The sequence below is a fragment of the Chelonoidis abingdonii genome, chromosome 21 (assembly GCF_003597395.2).
Source record: "Chelonoidis abingdonii isolate Lonesome George chromosome 21, CheloAbing_2.0, whole genome shotgun sequence".
Classification (NCBI taxonomy): Eukaryota; Metazoa; Chordata; order Testudines; family Testudinidae; genus Chelonoidis; species Chelonoidis abingdonii.
Genome location: NC_133789.1, coordinates 12,498,913 through 12,521,714, shown reverse-complemented (window position 1 = coordinate 12,521,714; position 22,802 = coordinate 12,498,913). Strand labels below are relative to the sequence as shown.

The following is a 22,802-nucleotide window of genomic DNA, read 5'->3' as shown; positions in this document are numbered from 1 at the left end:
AGCAGCTGGCAGAGCTACACGGGGTGGCTGGGGTGAGGAGCAGCCGAGCCCACGAGGAATTCCTGGAGACTGGAGTATTCGTATAGAGACAGCTAAGGCTGAGGAAGCTATCCAGCTAGCTGGGGGAGGAGGCTATCTGTGGCTCTGTCCCAGGCAGGACACTGGCAGCTGGTTACTTCAGTTAGGCAGAGCAGGGTTAGGAGCCCCTGGGACCAGAGATGCCCAAGGTCCCACGGGAAGTGTGTAGCACATCTGGGCACTGAACCCTGCTCTCACAAGGCCTAGTGCACTAACCACTGGACCAAGCTGCCTTTCTGTCTTAGTAGGCCAGGAGCTTTGGAAAATTCCACCAAGTGCATCTTCAGTGCCTGGTACTTTTACAAATCTGACCCTCCTTTGCTGCTAGGAGGTTGTGGTCCCTGGAACACAGCGGGAGCTAGGCGATTGTTATTGCTTTAATCTGAGCTTAGCCACTGAAATCTTTCTTTTCGAGTTTGCTGATACGTGGCCTGGTTTTTGAGTTGTTCTCCCCAAAGCTCAGGGTGACAGCACCATTGCTGGTGCGTGGTTAACCTCGCGGGCACATGGATGTGCACCCGGAGCCACAATGTGAACCCCTGCCTCATGCTGGTGAGTGTTTCCTTGCATTAGGATCATCCTCTGGCCCTAGCAGGATGCTGGGGTTACATGCTTGTGCCCTCTAAGGCTAAGAATGCCAGAGTGAAGGCTGCATGCATACCCTTAACTCTGCCCCCCCCATGTGTGCCTGCTTCATTTCAGTGCATGGGTTCTACAGAGCCTATGTCTCTGGAGACACAATTCATTGGGAGAGCCCTGCTGAGATGCCTTCTCTGCCTCTGGAGCGGGTTTGTTTACACACGGCATCTATAGCAACGAGCTGTGCTGGCTGCCTACTTCTTTCGTGCTCCCTGGAGGGTTGCTACCATCCAGTCCTCACTGGCAAGCTCCTTCCAGAGGGGGGCTGTGCCTTCACCATGAATTTGGGGGCAGCTGAGGCCGAGGGGGAGACTCCCCCATGGATGCAGATCATCCAACAGCCGGTAGGTAAATCCTGGAGACCAATCTGCAGATTAAGGTCTTTCTGAGTTGCTCATGCATGGGCAGCTATGGGGCAGCCAGGTCCTGATTACTCAGGCTGGGCTTCCCTTTGCCCCGGTGAGACATTCAGGACACTGTGTTTCTAGCTGTTCCTCCACTCCTCTGCCAGGACTGCTCATGACAGCGTCCGCCCTCAGGAGACCTTGTGTTCTGGGCTCTCTGATGGGGCCAGGGCTGGGGAGGAGACTAGGGTAAGACAAGGGGGGCCGGGTGTGGGGTAATCAGGGGAGGGACTGGGATGAGGTGGGGCGGGGGTTGGTGACTTGGGGTGGGAGTGAGCGAACTGGGGGAAAACAGGCCAGGAGTGGGGGGCAGTGGAGTGAGGTGAGGGAGGGAATAGGGGACCACCTTTGAAATGCAAAAACACTGGCACCCACCCACACAAGGCAAACCCACCACAACCCCAACCCAGCCTCAAGGCAAATCCGCAACCTTCCCGCGACAGCCACTTCATAGTGTCTAGAGAGAGAGCACATATAGGGAAGACAGATGACATCCCAGGTCCCCTCGCTCTTGTGTGTTGGTGGGCAGACCGGCTGCATTTTCGGTAGTTTTGATCTGTTATCGCGTAAACTGCGGCAGTGGGAACGCTGCAGTGTCTCTGACAGGACACAGACACTTTGAACATTAGCTAGCCCAGTGCAGTGTGACAAACACAAATCTTTAGACACGTGAAAAAACATCAGAAGATTAAATTAGTTTTCTGGCAACAGCAAATCCATAAAAAAATTGCCAGGCCGGTCAAATATCAGCCAGGTGGTAACCCTAGGTGGGAGTGGGGGGTTGGGGTGAGGTCAGGCTGGGATTGGGGTGGTGGGGTTAGGGTGAAGTTGGATAAGGAGTGGGTTGGGTTGGGTTGGGGTGAGGTGAGGCTGGGAGTCAGGTGGGATTGGGGTGAGGGAAGATGAGGGGCTGGTGGGATTGGGGTGAGGGCAGGTTGGGTGAGGTGGGATAAGAGGTGGTTGGGATTGGGGTGAGGGAGGATGAGGGGCAGTTGGGATTGGGGTGAGGTGGAAGTGGGGGGTTCAGGTGAGGTGAGGTTGGGAGTTGGGTGGGATTGGGGTAAAGGGGGGTTGGGGTGAGGTGGGATGAGGAGCAGTTAGGGGGGAGGTTTGGGCTGGGACTAGGCCTCCTTGTGAGATTTCCCCCATGACTGCTCCTGGCTCTAGGATGCAAGGTCCTGTCCAAAGGCAGAGGATCATCGAGGTTGCCCTGTACTGAGACCTTGCAGATATGCATGTGCTGGTGGGCTGCAGCAGGCCGGATCTATGCTCAGTGGGGTGGGGTGTAGACCGCCCAGCCCCAGTCCTGGCTCACCTCAATTCCCCCCACAATCCCAGCCCTGCCTCCGCCCAGTGTTCCCCCTGCTTCCAGCCCTTCGTCTCTCCAATCGTTCCCTCCACCCCTCAGCCCTCTCACATTAGTTGCTCTCTGCATTGTTTTCTAGATTCCCCAACAGCCGATGACAATATTTCAGCAGATCCCTGGGATCCTGTCTCCATTCACTCAGCCCATAAGGCCAGGACACATCCGAGAAGGTAGGAGACTAAAACACAAAACCTTCCCTGCAAGTTCAGCAACACTAACAAATACTCAGGCAGAAATTCTCATGCTAAAAACCCACCAGAACAATGGTTTAAACAGACCTCTTTATCCATCCAAGAGAAACCAAACAGCGCACATCATCCCCTTCTAAACAGGTACTCGTGACCCAAAGCTCGCTTGGTGCCAACTTGTAGCTGTCATAGAGGGTGCCAGGGGTTTATCCTTGGGTCTAATGCTTACACAACAGTGCTGCAAAGCATGGCACTGACGTCTCTACCAACAGCCAGTAAAGGATTGGTCGTCCTAGTCACTGGGAGATGTATGTATGGGTGATATTTAAGGAGTTATGTAGCCATACTGAAAACTATGCTCTGAAGGTGCGTAAGTTCAGATAGGTCTCTTGAAGGTGACAAACAGATTCAATTCAGGTAGCGGGTAGGAGAGGCTTCTCACACCCTGACTGACTGTTGGGTGTCTTCTGCATAAGTCAATCTGCATATGGCGCCATGAGCTGATTAAGATTGTCTTGTCAAGGAGAGATCATGAAATCTGCAGGAAGGAACACACAGGAGGAGATTGTCCTGTTTCTGTCTGAGATCAAAGAATTCAGCTTGATCTACACTAGACAATTAAGTTGCTTTAGCTCTGTCACTTGAGTGTGAAAACTCCACACCCCTGAGCAGTGTAGGTAAGCCAACCTAACCCCCCAGTGTAGGCAGTTTTCCTCAGAACAAGGAACAATGGTCTCAAGTTACAGCTGGGTAGGTCTAGGTTGGATATTAGGAAACACTATTTCACTAGGAAGGTGGGGAAGCACTGGAATGGGTTGCCTGGGGAGGTGGTGGAATCTCCTTCCTTAGAGGTTTTTAAGGCTCGACTTGACAAAGCCCTGGCTGGGATGATTTAGTTGGGGATTGGTCCTGCTTTGAGTAGGGGGTTGGACTAGCTACCTCCTGAGGTCCCTTCCAACCGTAATCTTCTATGATTCTAATATGTAGGCCTTGTCTACACTACACTGTTTTGTCGACAAAAGCCGTTTCGCACACTGCAATGCTCCTTCTGACAAAACTCTCCTGCTTTGCTGACAAAATAAAACCCACCTTGACGAGAAGCGTGGAGCTTTTTGCAGCACAAAGTGTTAGTGTAGACACCATGCTTGGTTATGTCACTGTACATGGCCTCCAGGAGGTGTCCCACAATGCCGATCCTGACCGCTCTGGTCAGCAGTTCAAACTCCACTGCCCTGCACTCAGATAGCAGGCATTCACCCCTCCCCATTTAAAGACCCGGGAATTTTTGAAATTCCACTTCCTGTTTGCTTGGCGTGGACAGCTCACCTCGCGTCTTCCCAGCGAGTAGGTGGTGAGTAGCACAGTGGGATAGCTACCCACAGTGCACTTTTCTTGCTGTCGATGCCAGAGCACCAACTATGGACACGCTCCGCTGACAGAAGGAGCATCATGGGAACATGCACAAGCCATGTCATTATACAAGTTTTTGGTTCAGCGTAACTTGCGTCGACAAAACAGTGTAGTGTAGACAAGGCCCTAGCGACCATCTCTGGGGGACGCGGCTCCCCTACGCCAACAGGAGGACCTCTCCCATTGCTGCAGGTCGTGTCTACACTGGACCACTAGAGGCGCAGCTGTGCCACTGTAGCATTTAAAGTGTAGACAAGCCCTTTATCTGGTATCTCAGGAGAATGAAGAGAGACACCCGGTACCTACCTAGCAGACAAGCGTCCAGCATGCTTGTCTTCAGAATGGATGGCCCGGGCCAGCCTGTCTGTTACTCTGGGTGGAGGAGTTTGGTTGAGCTAACCTGTACGAGATATTGGAATGGCTTGTTAGGTAAGTCTAAGCTCTAGAAGGCGTGGTATGACTTCTTTTTAAAGATGGAACCGGTTGTTTCCAACACTTTTTCCCATGTGCTATTACTTGAATCGCTGTTAAATAAGCTTACATTTGGTTTCGCCCTGAATCAGTGTTGTGAGCTGAGTGGACTGGCGGTCCCGTGTTGTCTCTGGTAATCTGGGGTGCTGGTCCTTTGGGAACAGCGGATCTGGGAATTGTGCAAGTGGTCAGTGAGGAGAGAAAAGGAGAGAAAGCAGCACTGTTTCTGCCTGTCGCCAGCAGAGTGGGCAGGCTGAGAGACAGGGCTGCCCAGAGGATTCAGTGGGCCTGGGGCAAAGCTATTTGGGGGGCCCTTTCCATAAAAAGAAGTTGCAATACTCTAGAATACTATATTCTCATGGGGGCCCCTGCGGGGCCTGGGGCAAATTGCCCCACTTACCTCCCTCCCCGCCCCCCGGGCGGCCCTGCTGACAAACAACGGCTTGTGTTGCCAATTGCCAGTGGAGGTGGGGAACTGACCCTTGGCAGGCACAGACAAGTCTCACACTAGGAGCAGGTGGTAGCAAGGTGCCTCCCAACCCTGGGCATCCCCGGGAAGCATCACACAGGTGGGTTAACTATTTCCAAGCATCTTGCTTCATGCTCTTACGAGATCACAGCTGACACCAGCTCAAACTGCTGCAATTCCTGAAACCAGTGACAGGAATTCCTGACACAGCAAAGCAATGGCCGTGTCCCCTAAGATACGATTAACAGCCTCTTATCGATCTTCCAGGCGCTCCGTGCACAACAGTCAGCAAACAGCTTGGTTGCTTCAAACTGAATGGCTTTGCTCTCTCGTTCTCACTCAGCTCTATAGTGAGGGGTTGTTCTTTTCCCCTTGGCAGATCTGATAGAGTTAATGATGATACAAAACGCCCAGATGCATCAGGTGATCATGAACAACATGACCATGGCCGCACTGACATCCTTTGGATTCAGCCCAGCTCCTGCTGCTGCCCAGGTAGGTGTGTCCGACTGGGATAAGATTGTCGCGCTGTCTGGAGTAGTCCACCACCGTGAGCGCCTGCCTCGGGGCAGTCTGTGACAAACCAGGGCAGACGCCTCCAGCTGGTGATGTGGTCTCTAATTAGATTTCATCAAGCTAGCAACAAATGGGAACTACTGGATCACTATCCCAGTCTGACCATGGAGTCACAGACAGTCTCCGTGGGCTCTCTCATCTATCTTGCCACCCTGGCAAACTGGGCTTTGGGATAAATGGTCACTTACACCAAAAATCACACCATGTTCAGGTTCCTTCCAGTGCCTAGAGCCCAGTCACTTACCCCAGATCAATTGGTACTCTAGATTTTACACCAAAGACAACCCCTGTAGCCAATTCTATAGTAAAACTAAGTAAAGGTTTATTAGCTAAGAAAAAGGAATGAGAGTTATTGAGAGGTTCAAAGCAGGCTGTGAAGAACTTCAAAAATCTCACAAATCAGTGATTGGGCAACAAAATGGCAAATGAAATTTAATGTGGATAAATGTAAAGTAATATGAGGGGGCTAATTTCCCTACAGCTAATCAGGAAAGAGATCTTGGAGTCATCGTGGACAGTTCTCTGAAGATGTCCACGCAGTGTGCAGCGGCAGTCAGAAAAGCAAACAGGATGTTAGGAATCACTGAAAAAGGGATAGAGAATAAGACAGAATATCTTATTGCCCTTATACAAATCCATGGTATGCCCACATCTCCAATACTGTGTACATATGTGGTCTCCTCATCTCAAAAAAGATATACTGGCACTAGAAAAGGTTCAGAGAAGGGCAACTAAAATGATTAGGGGTTTGGAACGGGTCCCATATGAGGAAGTTAAAGAACTAGGACTCTTCGCTTGGAAAAGAGTGTAGAATAAGGGGATGATATGATAGAGGATATAAATCACGAGTGGTGTGGAGAGTGATAGGAAAGTATTTCGTGTTTCCATAACAAGAACTTAGGGGCCAACAATGAATTAATAGCAAGCAGGTTAAACAACATAAAGAACTCTTCACACAGGCGCATAGCCGTGTGAACTCCTTGCCTGGAGGTGAAGGCTGGGACTAATACAGGTTTAAAAGAGAACTGGATAAATTCATGGAGGTTAAGTCCATTAATGGCTATTAGCCAGGATGGGTAAGGAATGGTGTCCCTAGCCTCTGTTTGTCAGAGGATGGAGATGGATGGCAAGAGAGAGAGATCACTTGATCATTACCTGTTAGGTTTGCTCCCTCTGGGGTACCTGGCGTTGGCCACTGTTGGTAGACAGGATACTGGGCTGGATGGACCTTTGATCTGACCCAGTCTGGCCGTTCTTATGTAAAGCAGGTACAATATGTGTACAGGTGTGTCACAGTCTGTAATTCCAAATGGTAGCAGAGATGTAGTAGTCAGCTAGTTTCCCAAAACTCTCTCAGGGCTACCCAGAATAACTCTGGGGATATCCATCTTCTCGTTCAGTTATTCCGCCCTGTTAGGATCCAAACAGTCCAGAGATGAAGGATTCCTCTGAATCTACACTTATAGCTTCTTCTCACAGAAAACAGGCTGCCAGGGTCACTACCCAGGTGGGCTCTTCCTTTGAGGCCAGAGCGTGAGGAATGCATTTAGTCTTTCACCTCCAGTCATCACACACGCAATGACCACTGGCTTTGAAATTAGCACTTTCGTGTTAAAGGTCATCATTTGCCATGAGGCTTCTTTCTTGTTTGGTGGATTATTTAGTTGTGAATGTTTGCTACATTATAACAGGCTAGAGTAGTAAAAACCGTGCGTGTAACTTCCCATTACTTGTCATGAAGTTTAAACACTCTTATACATTTAACAATCTCTTTGATCTGTACTAATACAGAGGGGAATTGGCCTGGCTTCCAGCCACACATTTGTGAGCATTCAGTGAGGCCTGGGGCTCTGGCAAGAGCTGGCCCCTAGTCTGTCAGTGTCACAGAAACATTGACTAGAATACTTGACCTGAGTTCACTGCCTGAGCCACTGAGCTGGGTGCAGACAGTCAGTAAGCCACTGTCCTAGCAGGGGAACGTAAATAAGGTTTTAAAATTCTTTCCCTGGAATAATCTAAGCCAGGGGTCCCCACCTTTTTTGTCTGGTGGGCGCCAGACCATGAGCCACAGAGGACCGTGGCAGCGGACGAGCATCCACTGAAATTCCGCTGACAAGCGACAATGTCAATAGGCGTCGCCGCTGAAATGCTGCCAAGTAGTGTCATCCAGAGGTGTCAAATACCACCAAAAATTGGCAGTATTTCAGCGACAACGCCTCTGGATGACACAGCTTGTTGGCGGCATTTTGGCAGATGCTCGTCCGCCGCCAAGTAAACGGGTGCACTTAGATGCCCTGGCGGGCGCCAAGGCACCCACAGGCACCGCGTTGGGGACCCCTGATCTAAGCCTTGTCTACACACAGAGGTTGTACTGCTCTAATTATACCAGTGGAGTTAAAGCTGTGCAATCCCCTCCCCTCATAGCATGGATCCAGCTATAGCTATATTGCGGGCAGGGCTATGCTTAAAAAGCTGCAGTGGCGCAGCTGTAGCACGTTAGTGAAGACGCTGCTATGAGCTTCTCCTATCGGCATAGTGAATTGACCTCCTGAGAGGTGGTAGCTCAGTGGATAGGACACGCTCTCCCGCCAACACAGCACTGTCTATACCTGGGGTTTGGTCAGTGTCACTACGTCGCTCACAGGTGTGGATGTTTCACACCCTGAGCAATGCAGTTACACCAATGCAAGATAATCACCTGTATACAGATAGAACTGCGTCTGCACTGGCGGGATTGTGTCACTTCAACTCTGCCAGGTTAGTTAAAGGAGAACAACTTTCTAGTGTGGACAAGGCCTGGTTCTCTGTTTTTCTGCACTCTGTGTATTCATTTATTGAGTGCAAAGTGGGGATGAGATGCTGCCATTCTGAGACAGGAGCATTTGACACCCTCTTTGCCCTGGTATTAATGGTGGTGCGTGGCACAGGGATATGGAGAATCAGGCCCTGTGGAGTCAAATTCTAATCTCATGTTACACCCCCTGCAACAGCCCTGAGGTCAGTGGAGCTGTCACGAAGGGCTTGGCCATGGTGGGTTAGTCCGCACTAGGGGGGCTGAATCTAGTGCACACTAGTGTATTGCACACTAATGGGCCCTTGTGAATGCTGCTGGTGCACATTGAAAGGTCACTAGTGCAATATCATTTGAAACAGGCCATTAGCATGCACAAGGGACCTTTTAGTGCACGCTAGCAGACTCTGCACAGTCAGACGGTGCACCACACACTAGTGCAGACTAGAATTGACACCCCTCTGGTGTGGATGAGCACACAAGCCGACAAGCCCGAAAGGTTTTGTCTACACGGCCATTACAGGGGCTGATGGCAGCTTGTGTGGACATTCCTGGGCTTGCTTTAACTCACTTGCTGGGCAACTGAAGCAGTGACACCACGGCAGCTGCCCACGTAATGATCTAGGATCTACATACATATTTAAATTTTATATAAATAAAATTAATAAGTTTATTCTACTGTCACTACCATAGGTGCTGACTCCGTGGGTGCTCTGGGGCTGGAGCACCCATGGAAAAAAATGGTGGGTGCTTAGCACCCACCGGTAAGCCCCCCAATCAATGCCTCTCCCTCCCCCCAGTGCCTCCTGCCTGCTGGGTGGTCCTGCCGATCAGCACCTCCCCCTCCCTCCCACCGCCGGCCTTGGATTAACTATTTTGTGGCATTAGGAGGGGCTGGGGGGAGAAGCGAGGGTGCAGTGTGCTCGGGGGAGGGGGCGGAACTGGGTGGGAAGAGGCACAGCGGAGCGGGGGTGGGAAGAAACAGTGTGGCCTCCTTCAGTTTCCGCCGTCCTCCTTTCCTCGACATGGTTTCTATTGTCCAGTGTTGGCCTGCTGTGTGCAAAGTTCAATATTGCTTGAGCCCACAAAGACAAAATCACAACTCCCATACATTGAATTCACAATCTGGATGGGTTAATTTGTACAAAGCAATATCTAGTGAGACAGAACCATTCCGATGGCCCTGCTACTGTCTCTCTGCTGTTACCTCAGTATGGAACGGAGGCTACAGTACGGCCTAAAAATAGGAGGTCCTAAGGCTACAGCGTTATTAGCCGTTGGGTCCATCCGGCCCTGTCGCCACCGCTGTGCGCCGAGGCAGCAGCCGCCCCCGTGCCCTCATTCCTGCCTGGCCGAGTCCAGGGGAACACAAGAGTGACTGCAACCTCCTGCTGGGTCTGTGGGACACTGGGTAGGGAAAGATGTCTGACGCCCTCCGTGCTGGACAGATGATTGTTCCCTTTACATCCCACAAACCCGAGCGGGTTGGGCAATCCCTGCTCTCTCCAGGCCTTGGTCGTTACAGGGATGTTGCCAGGTAGTCCAGGGCAGGCAGTGGCAGCTTCCTTTCCAGGGGCCTGCCGGACCTCCTCCTCATTGAGCCAAGGAGCTGTGGCTATGGGCCCAGCACTGGTTGTCATGAGCGAGGCTAGAGGGCACTTTCTAGGGCTTATCTCCTCTGATCTGCAGGCAGTGGGACGCCATCGACCAGGGGAGCCCACCTTGGTTCTGGATCCTCGTGGCTCTAGATTGTGGCCCTTGAGGGCAACGGTGTGTGTGAAAATGCGTCTCCCTGAGCCGGGCCCTGAGGGGACCTTCCCCACGGCCTCCCCTGCAGCCCCAGGAGCAGTGCTGGCTGAGCCAGGAGTGCTGCGAGCTGTTGCTCAGCACCTACCCCGTCCTGCTGCTCACCTGTGCATGGCAGGGGATGGAGGGGAGCAGCTCTGGCTCTGGCCTAGACGTTGCCTGTTGGGGGGGTGCCTAGCACAGGGTCGCTCCCTCCTCACACAGCCCTGTGGGGCAGACTGGGAAAGGGGAGGAAGGGGGGAGGGATAGCTCAGTGGTTGGAGCATTGGCCTGCTAAACCCAGGGTTGTGAGCTCAATCCTTGAGGGGGCCATTTGGGAAACTGGGGTAAAAATCTGGGGATTGGTCCTGCTTTGAGCAGGGGGTTGGACTAGATGACCTCCTGAGGTCTCTTCCAGCCGTGATATTCTAAGAAGCTGAGCCCCAGCAACTAGTCACGGCTCCTGGTTCTCTGCCCCAGCCCCAGTGGGTGGTGAGTGTGGTGCCCAGCTGGGGGCACTGTGTGCTCCAGCTGCTCCCCTGTGCCAGGGTCATGGGGCACCGAGTGTCAGACCTGGCTCTGCTGGAGCCGTGCTGCTAGCAGGTGGTTTCCTTTGCGCTGGGAGCAGGACAACACAGGGACTCTGTCCGAATGTTTGGATTGGGGCCCCTTGGCCCTTCAGAAAAAGGCTGTCTGCCCTCAGACTGAGGGGGGCCAGAGCATGTGTTGTGTGTTGGGGGAATCACCTGAACTCCTCCCTCGGTGTGTCTGTCTCACTGCACTGTAGAGCAGTCTGTGATCCCAGGCCCTGTCCCTCCGGGGGCCCCCTGCCTGGCTGGGCGTGCAGGGGATGAGGCTGGGCTCCTGAGTTTCCATCTCAGTGTTGCTCTGGGCCACGTTCTGGTCCCAGTTATAACAGTGTAATCCCCGTTCCTGTGAATGGCCCACGCAGAGCTGCAGTCAGGTGCATGGGGCTCTGCACACCCATTGATCAGCGGGTGCTGCGTGTCCCCCTAGGCAGGGCCGGCTCCAGGCCCCAGCGTGCCAAGCGCGTGCTTGGGGCAGCATGATGCAGGGGGCGCTGTGCCGGTTGCTGGGAGGGCGGCAGGCGATTCCGGTGGACCTCCCACAGGCGTCTCTGCGGAGGGTCCGCTGGTCCCGTGGCTCCGGTGGAGCATCTACAGGCACGCCTGTGGGAGGTCCACCGGAGCTGCGGAAACAGCGGACCCTCGCAGGGACACCTGCGGGAGGTCCAGCGGAGCCGCGGGACCGGCGAGTGGCAGAGCTCCTCCCCGCAGCATGCCGCCGTGCTTGGGGTGGTGAAATGGCTAGAGCCGGCCCTGCCCCTAGGATGGGGTTCACTCACCGCTGCAGCTGTCCCGGGGATTAGCTTTACTAGCCAGTGCTGTCTCTTCTGGGGGTGCCTCACTCATAGGCGCCAACTCCATGAGTGCTTTGGGGCTGGAGCACCCACAGGGAAAAATTGATGGGTGCGCTGCACTCATCGGCAGCTCCCCGCCCCAGCTCACCTCTGCCTTCTCCCCTGAGTGCACCGTGGCTCCGCTTCTCCCCTTAGCTCCCAGCGCTAGCCACTGTGAAACAGCTGTTTTGAGGCCACCACCGTAACCCCTGCTTCAGGACTCACTTCACTCCAAGGACCATACAGTCTTCTGTCCGTGTCCTGCTCTATTCTCCCCCATTCCCTCTCCTTCCCTTGACTCTAATAGGGTTCGAAAAAGAACTAGATAAATTCATGGAGGATCAGTCCATCAATGGCTATTAGCCAGGATGGGCAGGGATGGTGTCCTTAGCCTCGGTTTGTCAGAAGCTTGGAGTGGGCGACAGGGGATGGATCACTCTATGCTTGCCTGTTCTGTTCATTCCCTCTGGGGCACCTGCCATTGACCGCTGTTGGAAGACAGGATACTGGGCTAGATGGACTTTTGGTCTGACCTAGTCTGGCTGCTCTTATATTCTTCTGGGGGAACTGTAGTCTGCTGTCCAGCCACTTCCCTCAGTGGCAACAGCAGCCAAATGTCTGGCCATTTCCTCAGTGGTGGCGGGGACCCGGGCCCACCCACTACTCCAGATCCCAGCCCAGGGACCCTGTAGATGGCAGCCATGTGGTTGCGTCCCCTCCAGCTCCTCAGTACCTTTCTCTGGGTCACTTCCCTGCAGCCCCAGCACCCTCTTTGCCCTTGCCTCAGCCTGTAAATCCCAGCAGCCAGCCAGGAGCCCCCTTTAGCTCCCCTGGTCCCTGCTGGCAGCACCGCTCTGTCCAGGATGCCAGCTTCCTCCAGGCTGCCAGTTCTCCCTTCTTCAGTTCCAGGGTGTAACTGACCCTGCTCTGCTCTGCAGCTCTTCTTATATGGGCCTACCAGGCCCTGACTGGCTGCTCCTCTCAGCCCTTCTCTGATTGGCTGCCTCCTGCATAGCCTCCCTAGGGCTCTATTAGCCCCATAGAGCTCAGTGGCAGGCAGGTGCCACATCACACCCCTCTGCCCCAATCCACAGTGCCTGTGAGTCTGCTACATCCCACCGACCCAGCCTTGCTCCTTAGCCCCAGCCATACAGGCTCATGTTTAGCTCTGAAGTCTTGGATTCAAGCCCTGCTGTGCCAGCCAAGGTGGCGGCTGGGACACGCAGGCAGTTTGCAGACTGGAGCTTCGGGCTGAACCAGCTCCATAATGCCAGTCGACGTAGGTGTAAGCGCGGCCCTTGGTGCATAGGCTGGCTGTGCACAGGGCTGTGTGTTCACTGAACAGTGGGGTAGAAGCAATTTGTTGAACATAACAGCCCTGCAAAGGATTTAATTTAATAGTTGATTCAAAACACATTGAATAAATATTTCATTCCCACAGGGACAACAAACAAATGTTGTTTCCCTTTTGGTGGACGCAGCAGCTGTGGCCAGTGTTTGTTGCTAAATAACTGTCATATCCCTGATTCCTTCCCAGTCCTCTGTGGCCTGGACGGGGCAGGGTCTGGTGTGAGTGTGTGATCACTGAGTTGAAGGCTGACTCGGGAGGCATACGTGCCAGGGGGCCAGATTAGAGGGCTGCTGTGTTCTGAAAAGTGACCAAATGGCTCCAGGAGGGTAGTTTCTATGATTCCAGATCCGATGTGAGCGAGTAGATCAAACGTGATCAAACAAACAGATGTTTCACTAGCTTATAGACTCATAGACCCATAGGGCTAGAAGGGACTGCAAGATGCAGGATTCCCGCCTGCAAACTTCTTTGGTCTCCCAGAGTCAAGCTTTCCATCACCAGTTTTAAAGCCAAATCAGGCCCTCTAGGGCACCTGTGCAGCCCCATTGTTTTCAGTGGATCTTGCCGTGGTGGAAGAGGCTGGAACTTAGCTACCATTTCTGTGGGTGATACACCAGAAGGAGCAGACTCCAGCTCCCTCTCCCTTAGCCTCTGTGGGCAGATGGGAGGGAAGACCTGGGTTTTGTCCCTGTAGATCTGACTTTGTGCTACAGGAGCAGCTGAGTTTGAAGGGCCCGTACTTGCAAAGGATGCTGGGATGTTGTCATAAACAGATAGTTAAGGGTTAATGTCTCTTTTAGCTGTAAAGGGTTAAGAAGCTCAGTAAACCTGGTTGACACCTGACCAGAGGACCAATGGGGGAACAAGATACTTTCAAATCTTGGTGGAGGGAAGTCTTTGTTTGTGCTCTTTCTTTGGGGCTTGTTCGCTCTTGGGACTAAGAGGGACCAGATGTCAATCCAGGCTCTCCAAATCTTTCTGAATCAGTCTCTCATCTTTCAAACTTGTAAGTAATAGCCAGGCAAGGCGGGTTAGTCTTATTTTTCTTTTCTCAACTTGTAAATGTTCCTTTTTTTGCTGAGAGGATTTTACCTCTGTTTGCTGTAACTTTGAACTTAAGGCTAGAGGGGGTTCCTCTGGGCTATATGAATCTGATTACCCTTGTAAAGTATTTTCCATCTTGATTTTTACAAAGATTTTTACTTTTTCTTTCTTTAATTAAAAGCTTTCTTTTTAAGAACCTGATTGATTTTTACTTGTTTTAAGATCCAAGGGAATTGGATCTGGACTCATCAGGGATTGGTGGGGGGAAAGGAGGGGGGATGGTTAATTTCTTCTTGTTTTAAGATCCAAGGGATTTGGATCTGTGTTCACCAAGGAATTGGTGAAGTCCCTCAAGGCAACCCAGGAAGGGGAAAGTTTTGCGGGAACAGAAAGTGCTCCAGACACTGAAATTCTGGATGGTGGCAGTGTACCAGATCTAAGCTAGTAATTAAGCTTAGAAGTGTCCATGCAGGTCCCCACATTTGTACCCTAAAGTTCAGAGTGGGGAAGGAACCTTGACAGATGTCTTCGGTGAACTCGCCTGCATAGAAAACATACATTGCTCTTGGTTAAAACTTGAGGTAACCCCACTAATCGCTCCACCTAGAAAATTTCCAGGGGACCTGAGGACCAGACTCAGCTGAATTTAGAAGTTACAGTATAGGAAAGCCAGGGCTCTGACTGGGTACATCCAATGGAGTTGGTAGAAAAAACCAATAAGGTTCTGCGGACATGCCTAGAACCAAAAGAACATAATGCAGCTGTCTGCTCTCCGGAAAGGTATTTATAGACTGTTCAAGTCGTCTGTTAACCTTCGCTTAGGTACTCTAGACTGAACTTCTGTAGCTCTCAGCATGAGGCAGGTTTGCCAGAGCCCAAATCCTTCTTGTGCCTCTTTCCCAATTTGTCAACATCCTTTTTAAAATGTGGACACCAGAACCAGGCCCAGGAGCCAGTAATGGTCTCCCAAGCGTTGTCTGCGGAGGTAACACCACTGCCCTGCTCCCACTCTGTATGATCCTGTTCACACAGCCCGGGACTGCATTAGCTTTAAGCTGTATTGTGCCCTGGCCCCAAAGTCCCATTCAGAGTCACTGCTTTCCAGTGTAGCCCCCTACCCAGTAAGTGGGACCCACATTCCTTGTCCCTAGATGTTTGACCTGACACTTGGCTGCATTAAAGCACACGTCGTTCAAGTGAGCCTAGCTCACCAGGCGATACAGCCTGCTCTGGAGAATTGCCCTGGCCTGATGGCTGTTTACCTCCCCACCAAGGCTGTTGTCATCTGCAGATTTCACCAGCATTGTGTTTTGCATGGTGGGGCGACCCATTGGGGCGAGACTCAGTTACGCTGAGGGTTGTGGGTGAAGAAGTAGTTCCACAAGCCCCCACCACAATGCTAACTCTGAGATGGGCCTGGTAAGGGGAACCACAGGCTAAAATACTGCGTGGCGTGACTGGAGAACGGGCAGAGCCACAAGGGGAGGCTCACTGTAACAAGGTGGTGTTGGTAACCCTGAGCCCAGCCCCAGGAACCCTGCCTACCACAGGCCTGGCCCTAGCGCAGAGTGGCCTCCCTTTAGGAACCATCACTACGCCAGGGAGTCCTACTAGCCGTAGGCCTAAACCTAACCCAGAGAAGTCTCCCCTTAGGAAACTTAACCTGAGCCCGGGGACCCCTATCCTTAGTCACCCTAACTCTAGCCCGAGGATCCATACAGGCCCAACCATGCCTGGAGACCCCCACCCTGGGTAACCCTAGTCCAGGGAGACCTAGAGATCCCCCGTGGTCAACCCTGTTTGGTCAGCCCCTACCTGTGCCATAATCAGTTGCCTCCCAGCTTAAGGGGCAGGATTACTTGGGGTCAGGTGACAGCTGGAAACATCTGGCCCTCAGGACTATGAGACAGAGCTCAGTTTGCAGGGGGGCTCATGAGGAGCAAGCCGGGCTCCAGGGAGAGGCCCTGAAGGAGGGTTGGGAAGGACTCCAGGGAAGCAGCCAGGTGGCCAGGGCTGTATCCCAGAGCAGGGAAGATGGAAAGAGAGCCCTGAGGATGGGCTGAAGAGGACCCCAAGTGAGGCAGGGAGAACCTCTTGTTTGGACTTTTGTTACCCCAGAAGGGGATTGACCAATGGGGTGACTCAGCCAACCAGCTAACCTATGGGAGTCCACAGGAGAGACAAAGTCCTGGTGAGGGAAATTGAGGCAGAGAGCACCTGCAGTGCCGTGCTTGGCCATCAGAGGGTGCTAGAAGGTAGGCCTGCCTTGTGACACTCAGGATGTGCCAGCTGGCAGGATGCCCAGCTTATAAACACTGAATTGCTCAATCTAAAACCAATCAATCAATCAAATCGCAATCTTCTCTCCCCCCCCCGCCCCTCCCCCAGCAACACAGAACTCAACTGGGAACACGTGAGAGATTCTCCGCTCCTTCCCCCACCTGCATGGCTGGGAAGAGGCAAACGCCAGCCCCACATCCTAGCCCCAGGGGCTGTAAGGAAAGCTGCTCTCCGCATGGAGCTACCCCCCGGGCCCACTGCTTGGCTGAAGGCACCTGCTCCCCTGGCCCACCCCGAACACCTGAAACCACCGCTGGCTGCAGAGCAGAGCTATCAAAAGTCAGGAAATGCCCAGGTAAAGGCAGCTGCCTCTTCCGCTGCCCGAGCCGTGTGGTGAGTGGAGCCTGGCCCCATCCCTACCACATACCCCGCCTCCGGCACCGCGCAATGCACAAGATGGGCCATTAGCACGTGGCATTTCATGATGTTTAAGGACTTCCCTCTGCAGCGTGAGCGTTCGTGCACCATAGCGCTTTGCATGGAATACAGCTGCCCCTGCCAGCCAGCCGTGGACCCCAGCCCCAATACAGGAGCCTGCTGTACGGCTAAGCTCCCTGGCCAGCTCAGACCCTCCATCTCCAAAGGCCTGCAGAGCTCAGCCCCTCACCAGGGGAGCCAAGGGGATGCCCAGGGCCTAGCGGGCTGAGGCGTGACACTCATGGCAGATCAGGGACGGACTCAGCTGTGCTGAACGCCATCGGAACGACTTACTGGGGTTGGGTTGGATTCTCCATCCCTGGGCATTTTAAAGTCAAGATGGGATGTTTTTCTGAAAGCTCTGCTCTAGTTCAGGTAGGGATGAATTTATCCCTAGGGCCCACGGTGTACAGGTCAGACTGGGTGATCACTGGGATACCTGCCGGCCTGACATTCTCTGAAATACAAAGGGGATTTTCTACTGAGGCTGCTGGACTCAGACAGACCCTGCGGTTCCCTCTGGCTCTCCAGCTCCCAGCAAATGCTGCCCGGTGTCACTGCACAGGGTATCCCTAAGGCCTGGCATGGGCTCCTGGAAGGTACTGCTGGCCCCATGACAGTCTCATGCTACAGCACGAGATCACATGACTTCTGAGAAGAGGCTGAGGGGACTGGGCTTATTTAGTCTGCAGAAGAGAAGAGTGAGGGGGGATTTGATAGCAGCCTTCAACTACCTGAAGGGAGGTTCCAAAGAGGATGGAGCTGGGCTGTTCTCAGTGGTGGCAGATGACAGAACAAGGAGCAATGGTCTCAAGTTGCAGTGGGGGAGATCTAGGTTGGATATTAGGAAACACTTCCACTAGGAGGGCGGTGAAGCACTGGAAGGGGTTACCTTGGGAGCAGGAGCAGCGCCAGGATTTTTGGTGCCCTAGGCGGGGGTCCTTCCACGCTCCCGGATGTTGGCAGCAATCTGCAAAGGGGGAGTCCTTCTGCGCTCCTGGTCTTCGGGGCAGTTCCGTGGCGGGTCCCAGAGCGAGTGAAGGACCCGCCGCAGAATTGCTGCCACTGACCCACAGCACGGAAGGACCCCCCGCCGCTGAATTGCCGCCGAGGATGGCAAAATGCCACCCCTCCAAATCCTGGTCTCCTAGGTGACCGCCTAGGTCGCCTAAATGGAAGCGCCAGCCCTGCTTGGGAGGTGGTGGAATCTCCATCCTTAGAGGTTTTTAAGACCCAGCTTGACAAAGCCCTGGCTGGGATGATTTAATTGGTGTTGGTCCTGCTCTGAGCAGGGGGTTGGGCTAGAAGCTCCTGAGGTCTTTTCCAACCCTAATCTTCTATGATTCTATGATCAGGTCACCAGGCATAAGCTGTAAGAGCGGCTGGCAAGCCCAGCTGGGAGCTGCAGAGCCTGTGAGCGTGGGGGCGTCTTGCTGGGCTTAGGAATCAATTTGCTAAACACAGTTACCGAGAGTCAGGTAAAGCTCCAGGGGTAGCGATCATGGGCAAGGGCAAGGAGACACCCCAAGATGCCTTTTATTCCTTCCCTGCAGGTGAACCTGGTCCCTCTGCACGCTGAAGATGAAGAAGCAGATCTGGTATTCCACCACCACTACGCACCATATCCTATGGCCACTCTCGCCCCCCCATGGCAGCCTCTGGCGCAGCCTCCAGCTTGGGCACAGGAGCCCCCTAGCATACGCCACATCAGCCTGGACCCGCACCCAGCCCCAGCAAGCAGGACTCAGGATGAGTGAGTAATGAGAATGCGCCGTCAGTGGGGAGCCAGCCACAGAAGGCGTACGGAGCTGGAAGCTGAGCGCTGGGGAGGTGGGCCCAGGCCAGCAGAGGGAGGAGAGGCTGGTGCCATGGGCAGGGAAGGTGGGAAATGTCCACTGCATCAGAGTGGGAGATGGGCAGAGCCGGCTGCAGGAATCCAAGAATTCCAATAAATTCTCACGTTTAATTAACTTCATCCCCTGCTATCAGGTTAGAATCCCATCACCACACTCACCAGCTCCTCCAGCTCCTAGGCCCTGCCTCCACCCAGTCAGATCACAGGCCAGTCCCTTCTGTGGAGACAGGGAGGGATGCAGGTGGGGGGCAGGCTGCTACCACTGGGGTGGGGGGGGGCATTCCAAGCTACATGGTAAAATCTCAGTCTGGGCACTAGCAGGGGCCTGTCTAGAGAGGGGGTGTGTGAGGCCCCCCATCCATTGTGGGAGATGTAGCCCGGCCCCAGAAGCGAATTGGGGGCATGTGGAAACCGAACTCATCTCCCATGAGGCATTGCAGCGGGACAGACAAGGAGAAACATTTGGTTTGGGGACATTCAGGTTTTTAAACAAAAACGTGAAGTTTCCCAGGGTGTGCCGTGAACACTGTCATTGGGGCAGAAACCCAGTTTTTGGGCATCCTGTTTATATGAACAGTGACGAAGAGCAGCCGGGGAAACCGGACAGTGGGACCTGGGGCCTTAGGGGGCAGCTAATTTAATAAGACCTAACTAATCAGACCCGCACTTTCTACATTCATGTCCTTGTGGCTAGGCACTGGGCTGGGACTCAGGAGATCCAGGTTCTGGCCCTGACACAGACTCCCTGGGAAACGCGGGGTAGTCACTTCATCTCTGTGCCTCGGTTTCCCAGCTGTAATGTAGAGATGGAACATTCCTCTCTCCTGCCCTTTGCCTTCTCTGTTCACACTCTGAGCTCCTTGGGGCGGGGAGTGGCTCTCACTCTGTGTGTGCATGTGTGTGCGTGCACAACAGTGTGTGTGTATGTGTGCGTGCAGCACTTGGCACAACTGTGTGTGTGTGTGTGCACGCAGCACTTGGCACAATCATGTGTGTGTGCAGCACCTGGTACAACAAGGCTCCTCGCCTAGCTGAGGCCCCTGGGTGCTACTGCAGTAACTAGCACCCTGGGTGACAAGTGAAGCATCACTGAGAGATGGGCTATGCTGTGGGTGGGGGGAGGAGATGTAGGAGCAGGTGGGAGTGCCGGATTCAGCCTTCCTACTGTCCGAGCCCGAGGGTCTTCTCTGCCTGGACTCTCTGCCTCCAGGACTCCTGAATCTGTTCCTTCCACTAGCCCCTGCAGGCTGCATTGATTTGGCTTGTTTGGGGGATGGGGAGCTCCCTCCCTCCCCCTGTCGCTGCTGACCCCCTGCCCTCGCTTTGTTTCCCCAGCAAAGTGGTCCCTCCGCCCCCGCCGCCCAGCGCCACGGGGACAGTGGGAGCCGACGTTCCGCCGGCTGCAGGTAAGGACGCCCTTCTCTGCCCAAGCCTGCCCTTGGCACAGCTCCTGCCTGCAGAGGTGGCCGTCTCTCCCCTCCAGCTGCAGACAGACCCCTTCTCCTTGTGGCTCCCCCCTGCCTGATGGGAACTGTGAGGGGCCCAGCCCCACTACTCCTTCAGCCTCTGCAGCAGTGTCAGTGCCACCTCCCCGGCTGCTAGCACAGGCCTTAAACCTCCCACGTCCCATTATATGGGCCCAGCCCATGTACACAGCGCTCACCTTCCCCTGTCGAAGACCCAAGCCCCAGGTGAGAGATCCAGACAGCGACAGCCCCAAGGCCCAGGCACGGGGTCAGTAAATGCATATTAGCTCCAGCCTGAGCCTTCCTGCTGCTGTCCCTGCCTGCTCCCCTTGGGCCCTATTCCCACGGCTCACACGGCCAGGCCAGATCTCTCCCAGCCCTTGCTGGGCGGCTCCGGGCCTCGTGTTGGGGTCCCTCTGGCCTCGCATCCCTCTGACATCCGGCAGGGCAGGGCAGAGCCATGGGCCGCCCCCTCACTGCACTGCCACTATCTCCCCTTTCTCTCCGCAGAGTATTATGACTACACCCAGGGCAAGCTGTGAGCCTGGCTCTGTGCCTCCTGGGAGCTCTCCTCTTCTCCTGCACCCCCTGTCCCTGCTTGGCTTGGGGATCCCTGCCGCAGCAGGCATCCACCCTGGCCCAGCGAAGCTGGTGCATCGGGCCCTGGCACACCGCTCTGTCCTTCGTCTGTGCTCGTTAACTGGACTAGCTCTGGAAGCGACGGGCAACCTCCTGCTGCGTCCTTTCCCGTCCCTCGCCTCGCCCTGCCTCACCCCATGGAGCTGGAAGGGAAGCTTGCCTGGACTCGCCTCTCAGCTTGCCTGGACTCCTCTGTCAGCTACTAAGAAGGTGCTTCATTGTCTAGCTGTTTCCACGGCGTGGCTGTCCCCTGACGTGGCAGCTTCTCCTGCCCCAGGCAGGAAGAGGTGCTATTAGGTGCAGCTACTGGCAGGGGGAAGGGTGTGTCCTCCCCCCCCCACATTCCCGCCCCCCTTTTTCTGTCTTCTGGCATCCCCTCGCTGTAGCCTCAGGACTAATGCATGTCTTCACCACCCCTTATTTCATGTGTTTGCACGTCTACTCTGATGACACGTCAGCCGGAGCTCCCTTCTGCTGCTGCCATGGAAGGGACCTCGAGGTTCCCGGGGAAGTGGAAGACCCCAGGCGTCTCCAGCGTGGGGGACAGTGCTGGTGTCCTGGGCCCAGGACTGCCAGGACAGGCAGGGCTGGTGCCTGGTTGTCAGCCATGTCTGGGCGCCACCTCGGCCTGCACCGTCCTTATGTGACAGCTATACTCTTGGCCCACACACCGGGGATTGAACCGGCGCCCTCCTGAGCTAGCCGTGAGTGCCTGGAGCTGGGGGCCGTGACAGCTGTGGATGGGCCTGAGGGGGAGCTGACAGACCCGCCCACCAGTGGGTTACATGTGCGCCACTAGTGTCTCCAGGGTATGAGGGAACAAGCCAGCTGCCTGCCCTCTTCATCGCATTGAGATGAGCAGGAGGGCGCAGGGCAACATCTGGCGAGCAGAGGGGCAGATGTCATGGACTCTCAGGATTCGTGCTCTCTCCCAGCTCTGTACGGTCCCTGAGAGAAACCCACTTCGGTGTGACAGCCCTTCTAGAGGGTCTGCTCTGTCAGGGGTCAAGCCACAGTCCCCTCCGCCTCCTGGAACCGTACCTCTCTGAACCTTAGCACGCCTGTCTCTTGCCATGGGCCCCCTCAGGGAGTCCACTCGCTCTGGACCCCCGGGACCTCCACACCCAGAGGGAATGATACAACCCTGTTCTCTTGACTGGAGCGACTCTCAGCCAGCGTAAAACAGGAGGGTTTATTGAGTGTCTGAAGACAGCACAGGAAACTCTCAGGGCCTCAGGCCTGGCCTCTCTCAGCACAGGACATCTAGGTCTGTCCAGCTTTCAGGTGGGCTCTGGCAGCTCTCCCCTCCGAGCCTAGAGACCCCCTCCTTCCAGCTGGACATCCTATCACCGTCCCCCAAGTCCCCCCTGCATCCTTTGTGTTCTGTCCCAGGTGAGCAGGCTGCCTGGGCCTCCTCTCTTCCCAGCCTCTCCTCTCATCTGTCCTTTGTTTCCCCTCTGGCTGGAACCGGCTGGTCAGGTCACCGGGGTCCTCCCTCCGCAACCCATTGTCCTCCCACTGGCCAGAACCAGCTGTGACTCCTGAGCTGGGCCTCCCAGTCACCAGGTCACCAGTTGCTGGGGTATCCATTCTCCAGGCCATTCGCTGGCCCTCTGTAACAACAAACTCCCTCTCGCATCACCTCGTTAAACCAGTAACGCACAGGGAAACTGAGTCCCCCCTCCTCTGCATGCAAACCATTGACAAGAACAAGAAATTCCCTGCTTCGTCACAGCAGGCTGTGACCCAGAGCGAGCAGCAGGAGGCAGGAAGGATTGGGCAGGGTAGAGGCAGTGTCTGGCTGAGCCCAGCAGAGCGGTGGCCAGGAGGAGCAGCCCTATGGGGCTGGGGGCAGAAGCAGAGGAGGCTGAGCAGCCTGTTGAGGATGGGCCGGTGCCGCTGGGAGAGTCCTAGGGGAGCAGGCACAACAACCCACAGCACTGGGGGAGACAGAGGGGCCTCAGAGACAGGGGCCTGGGGGGAGTGGTCTGAGCAGAGGCCAGGGCTCACTGGCCCTTGAGGGGCAGGGGCTCTGAGGCCAGCTGGTGGGGGGTCCCAAGTGGAGAGAGGGCTGGCCCAGCCCTCTAGGCCCA

The 22,802-nt window shown here is 54.6% G+C and overlaps 1 protein-coding gene across 2 annotated transcripts; it reads left to right on the top strand.

The window, feature by feature from the left end:
• The first annotated feature begins 122 nt into the window (after window positions 1-122).
• Window positions 123-22,701, top strand: PRR29 (proline rich 29). Of its 2 annotated transcripts, none has more exons than XM_075059733.1 (6): window positions 123-630; window positions 2,567-2,657; window positions 5,405-5,520; window positions 18,303-18,502; window positions 19,940-20,010; window positions 20,581-22,701. In XM_075059733.1, exons 1-6 carry the CDS (start codon window positions 589-591, stop codon window positions 20,610-20,612), a joined length of 552 nt encoding a protein of 183 aa, XP_074915834.1. In that variant the 5' UTR covers window positions 123-588; the 3' UTR covers window positions 20,613-22,701. The 2 variants fall into 2 exon arrangements, with proteins under 2 accessions (XP_074915834.1, XP_032662483.2); XM_032806592.2 differs by lacking the exon at window positions 123-630 and adding an exon at window positions 863-1,061.
• Window positions 22,702-22,802: the final 101 nt, after the last annotated feature.

Excerpts from the sequence above, each read along its gene's own strand:
- PRR29 (XM_032806592.2), top strand. The coding sequence starts at position 996 with ATGAATTTGGGGGCAGCTGAGGCCGAGGGGGAGACTCCCCCATGGATG. Across the intron at positions 18,503-19,939 it reads GCAAGCAGGACTCAGGATGA|CAAAGTGGTCCCTCCGCCCC; the intron begins GTGAGTAATGAG and ends TTGTTTCCCCAG. Across the intron at positions 20,011-20,580 it reads CGACGTTCCGCCGGCTGCAG|AGTATTATGACTACACCCAG; the intron begins GTAAGGACGCCC and ends TTCTCTCCGCAG.